We start from the raw sequence: 5,930 nt of genomic DNA, 5'->3' as shown, positions 1-5,930 counted from the left end.
ATGGCAAATAAAACAAAATTAACAGATGGGGTCATAGGAATTTCTGAAAAATGAGGAGATGGCAAGTAATTTTGTTACATTTCAGAGGGTGGCAAGTTAAAGACCTTGATTTTAGCAAGTCTATTTCCTTTCATGTTTTATGTTCGTATTTATGCTAATTCAAATGCACTCTTACAAAAATCTTGGCCAATAACAATAGAATCTATACATTACCATTGAACTGAAATAAGAAATGCTTGAACTAGGAAAATTAATTATAGAGCAGCTTTAGCTAACAAAAAATGAAACATACTTACCTCAGGTTTAGTGGATAAAATCTTCTCAAACTCCTTCAAGAGGGAAGGTGGAGAGGTACGATCTATCTCAGCTCCAAGCACAGCGAGAGGCACGTTAATCTCTGAGAGATCATAAGCTTTACATTAATTTCTAACATATAATATAAGTTAAAAACCAAAGATAACAATAGCTTCATTGTTCACATCCTTCCTCTTCAAGTATAGAGTATGTCTATTTACTAAACACTATAGGAAAAACTACTAAAACCACGAATACAAGAAATTCATATATCTGCCCATAAACAATAAGATTGCATATATACCTCCTGAAACCTGGGATTTGTGTGTATATGATCTTGTGATCAAAATAAATCCAATTTTCAAACAACAGATGCTGATATCCCATTTACTCTCTCCTTTCTCTTCAACTATCCTCTCTTTGACCACAGGGTTATGTATGCACAAATCTACTTAATTAACAAATACATACTATTCTATTATTTAATGGGACATGTATACATTTTCTTCTTCTTGTGCCCCACATTAAATTTAATGTGCCTAACATATGTATAAAGAAGAACGGAAATAAAAGAGATGTATACCTTTAATATCCTTTGCAGTGACATAAGAAGGATGCAACATCACAGCAGCTTTTATGTCTTCAGATTTTGCTAGTTCTGCCACAACCTTGGCTGAGGATATATGCTTAGTTAGACACTATCTAATTTTGACACATTTTCTTGAATAGTTTCAACAGCATTCTGATATTCATAATACTGAAATAATACTCATGCCAAGAAAAGAGAAATGCTTCTCTTATTAAGTCAGCAATTTTCATAAACAACGGGGAAAAAACTCATACCACCCCAGCAAAATCCAGCTGCACCAATTGCAGATATCCCTGTACTTTTCAGAGCTTCAACAATGGGTTTCGCTTCTTCATATCCTTTAGCCTGTAAAAGAATTAGTTTAGAAACAAAGATTATAAAGTCTTCTTTATAAACTTTTTAACTTTTAATGAGTTTAACTGTTGCTGATGAGAATTGTCTTTTGCTAGAGGAAACTGTAAACAGTTCTTCTATTTATCTTTTTTCTTAATTTTTTCCAAATTGATTCCAAACCTCTTACATATTTAAAAAACTCTTATTGAACTTCACTAGATTTCACTAGATCCTTCCTTAATACTCCCTCCGTGCCTTTTTAGTTGCCACATTTACCTAATTCACACCTATTGAGAAAAGTTGGTTAAAATTAGTTGGTTACCTATATTTTATAAAAAATTCCATTACTTTTCAAAACTACCCCTATTTGAAAGTCCATTAGTGGAGTATATAATTTAATGCTTAGTTAATTGTGATTTATTAAAAATTGTACAAGTACATTAAATTAAAGGGTAAATTTGGAAAATTTTATTTAATGGTGCACAAAATTTCTAATGTGACAAGTAAAAAGGAATACAGAAGAGCTCCAAAACGTAACAAGTAAAAAGGAACATAGGGAGTATAATTTTTCCAGCTCATCAGATATCACAAAATGCTGAAACTGTGACATTCCTTAGGAATACAATTGCTATAGCAAAAGATGTGCAGATAGATTTTACAAGTACACAGATGCAAGAATTGATGGATTCATTACCATTTATTCAACAATGTTATAACAAAGTGTGATGAAGAATTAAATGGCTGCATTTAAACCAAGAAAATATGAAGAATAGTTTACACATAAAAGATGTAGTGTGATGTAGTGACGACACAAATAAATAAATACAGTCCCATTCAAGAACATGGATGCCACCTAATGAATTTTTTTTTTCTCTCAAAATTATACTTAAAAAAGAGGCTTCTGGGCCAAAACCTTATGGAAGTTCAATATCCAAGTTAATGAAAATAAATAGGAAAAGAAATTGCATACAGCATCATGAGCTTGCAACCAAGTTGGGACAGAAACTTTCTCAGGAATATAAGGATCACCATGGAAAAAGTCAGGGACCACCACAAAATACCCAGCAGCTGCAACTTTATCAGCCAGTTTCCTTTGCAAGCAATGTGGAAATAAGGCTTTAGAAATGGTGAGTATTAAAGGATAATCTAACTATACATCATGGGGCAAAATGTACAAATTAGTTAATCAAGTAATTACATGCCTCAAATGCAGCTATCGGCAAAGTAAGAAACAAGAAAATGGATCATTATGTCTAGGAAATACTGATGAGTTTTTACATATTAATAAAATTCTTATTGTCTGCACCTTTTGAATGTATACCCAGACCTGTATGCATGGAAAGCATCAATGAAGAATACATAATATGCATGTGCATGATACAATGATAACATTGTGTTGGGAAGGAGAAGAAGGTGGAATACAATAGGATCCAATCAAAACCTACTAATGATGCTAAATAAGAATGGACCAACCAGCAAGTTGCCTAGTCTAGCAAAATCAAGAGTGGAAGTTCAACTAGGCCAAACCAAAGTCAACCAAGAAGTTCAAAAGGCAAAACTAAATCAAACATATTGTTCTGCAGTTATAATTTTAATAAGTAGAGAATATTCAAAAATAAAATATTTACTACACTCAGAGCTATGGTAAGATAAAGCACCGGCACTGAATTCAACTTAGTATTCAATATTATGTTATCTTCTAAATATGTGCACTCAACTTTAACCATCTAGTTTGGCTAATTTGACCAATTTTGCAATAGAATTAGTTGGGTCAGCCAATTTGACATACATTTCCAGTTCATTTAAATCTGCAACAGCAAAATTGCGGGTTCTAGTCTGATCAAGTTGGTTGGGGTTGCTTTTGACAATAGTTGATCAGAATAAACTTGGATGAAGAACAAGGAGGCTGGATCCAAGCCTAGGGAAAAAACCCTATGAAAGAAAAATATTGAGTAGGAGAATAAGCAGTTAGTTGGTATCACCAAAAGATGGAGTTCTTTCTAGAGAGGAGTGCGCCCACAATCTTTTATAGTTGTCTAGCAAAATAGTGAACTGTCAAGTAAATGGAATGCAACAAATCTAATGGATTAAAGTATGAAAGTGGACAGTGAACACAAGATACACAGCCTCCTTGAAGCACTACACATGATATACATGTATGTGAACCTAATAAAAATCAAAATACAAAACCCATTTACTTAGCAAATTGATGAAGAACATGATTATTCCACATTTTTTCAATTAATATTATAAATATTGTACTTTTCTTGATTGCCCCCAACATATTTAGCAAATAGTAAGCTCAAAGCATTGCATAAAAAAAGATGAACTTAATTGGGTGCACACTGGTATTCAGATTCAAAATCAAAGATAAATAGTAGCCGTGCTCATAGGCACCTTAGAGTACAAAATGTAACAAATCGATGATCATGTTGTCCAAAAAAGGAACTGTATAATGTAACAAAATTACAAAAAAAAGGAAATTCTGAAAGAAAAGGAAAATTAAGGAAAATTATGAAGATAAATAAAGTTTAGAAAAATTTCCCAAAACATAGTGAAGTGGTTAGATACATGGTGTTTGGTAACATGACTAGACATACCTTAAATTTGGTGCTTCAAAACCTGCCAGAAAAAGCAAGCGATGTTAGACACTATCTATTGAGCATCTAAAGTTTGAAAAAAGTAGCAAGTCAATTACCAATACAGCATTTAAAAAGTAGCCAACTAACAGACGTTTTAAAAGCAAAATCTAAACCATAAAAGTAGATCATATCAAAAGAATAAAATAGTGCCAATGCGAGATTCTGTGGTCCACAACTCTTGACATGTAATCATCAATTTTATAAAGATGATCAAATCAACACAGAAAATGTGACACCGAAAATCTTAGTATAAGTTTTATTTGAAAAACCAGTACCAACTTTCACTATAGCAGACCAGCTGCATCATTCCACCAAACGGTAAATTGGGCAGAACCAAAATTGTTGTTATATAATTCATAAGGCACTAGTCGAGAGATCACATTCTATAGTCTCCTCCAACTTGATTCAACGCTAGAAGTTCATGGTGCTCAGAAGTTAAGATTTTTAATTTTTCTTGCTATCTAGTATGAGAAAAATAGTAAAAGCAGTTTGATTTCGGTAGCCTCAGACTATCGAAAGAAATATCTTGTTCTGTTTATAATTATCAGCAGCTTCATTTGATCAATCCCCACTTAACAAGCTTCCAACAAAATCATAAGATGTTTACTGCTCATTTGAGCCAAAGATATGCAAGCCAAAAGAAAACTAAAATTTTAAAAATAACTCCAATCCAAATAAATAAAGCAGTGAAATTGCAGAAGCTTACAACATCTCATCAAACAGTAACAACATCCAAAAAATAGACATGAAAAGAAGACAAATTAACATAACCAAACAACATCTCATCAAACAGTAACAACATCCAAAAAAATAGACATGAAAAGAAGACAAATTAACATAACCAAAACTCAACAACAACAACAACAACAACAACAACAACAACAACAACAACAAGGATAAAGAGGGCAAACCGAAAGCATCAGCGGCGAGGAGCACTGCCAGTTTGGATTCCGGAGAGCCAACAGTGTAGGCCTTGAGGCCTCCGAGGTTCTCAACGACGGTGCCATGGCCGGAGGAGGGGTTCAATGTAGGTGGATTCTCAAAGCACTGGGATTGGGATTGAGGGTTTGCCATTGCTCTTTCTTTCCACCAATGCTTCTCAACATTACTCCAATTCAGACGCATATATATAGCTTTTTTTTTCAGCGAAGTCACCAGCATTTGCGTTATCGCTGACGTCAACAAGCTAATGTTCCAGAAACTTCCTGACTGAAAAAAAAGCTTTAAGGAATTTAAAAAAAAAAAATAAAATTATTTAATTATTATTTTTAATCAGAATAAATATTCTAAATATTAAACAAAATAATTTACAGTAGTAGTTTATAATTGTTGATAATCCTAAAATTAAACAGTTTAATTTTGAAAATAATTTGTGATTGGTGGAAACTTAAGAGCAACTCATTTTTTTTTTCTTCATCATCTCTTTCATAATATTAATTGAGGTAAGTAATTTATTTATTTTACAAAAACAATATGTATGATTCACATTCTATGACCACAATGAGGTTTAATCTGTTAAATAATTTCTTACATTGATAATATAACTATATATTATATAATTTTTGGATTAGGAGAACTAACCCAAAAGGTTGCAAGGAGGAGTTACATTATATTCTTAAAAATAAAAATAAAAATAAAAATAAAAGGATGAGGAATAATTGTGGTAGTATCACAAGGGATTAAAATATATCATTTTATTGTATTTTAATTAGAAATTATATTAACTTAAAAATTCAACATAGCAATTGACTAGTTTTAAATTTCACGTAAGTTAATATATAGTGCAAAAAGCTCTTATTTTACTAAATTATTTAATTTATTACCACACTCAACTTAATCTTGTATATATATAAAATTTAAATTTATATATTTCATTAAATTATATTTTATTATATTAAAATTAAATAATAAAGTGAGAAGCGTGGTATTTAATACCCACTTAAAGATGAACCTTACTAACCCAAATTCATTATTAATATCTATCCAAATTTCAAAATCCTTCCTGTGTCAAACAAACTCATATATAACCTCTAGTTTTTATTTATTTATTTATTTATTTATTTTATATATTT

At 31.4% G+C, this 5,930-nt stretch overlaps 1 protein-coding gene across 1 annotated transcript; it reads right to left on the bottom strand.

Annotated features, from left to right (window-relative positions):
* Positions 1-239: 239 nt before the first annotated feature.
* LOC120264428 (endo-1,3;1,4-beta-D-glucanase-like) lies at positions 240-4,953 on the bottom strand. The gene is made up of 6 exons (XM_039272239.1): positions 4,770-4,953; positions 3,817-3,838; positions 2,187-2,307; positions 1,138-1,228; positions 878-967; positions 240-397 (listed from the first exon to the last, which is right to left on the bottom strand). Exons 1-6 carry the CDS (start codon positions 4,930-4,932, stop codon positions 255-257), a joined length of 630 nt encoding a protein of 209 aa, XP_039128173.1. The 5' UTR covers positions 4,933-4,953; the 3' UTR covers positions 240-254.
* Between the last annotated feature and the right edge of the window lie 977 nt (positions 4,954-5,930).

The sequence above is a fragment of the Dioscorea cayenensis genome, chromosome 7 (assembly GCF_009730915.1).
Source record: "Dioscorea cayenensis subsp. rotundata cultivar TDr96_F1 chromosome 7, TDr96_F1_v2_PseudoChromosome.rev07_lg8_w22 25.fasta, whole genome shotgun sequence".
Classification (NCBI taxonomy): domain Eukaryota; kingdom Viridiplantae; phylum Streptophyta; class Magnoliopsida; order Dioscoreales; family Dioscoreaceae; genus Dioscorea; species Dioscorea cayenensis.
This window is presented reverse-complemented; position numbering and strand designations above follow the sequence as displayed.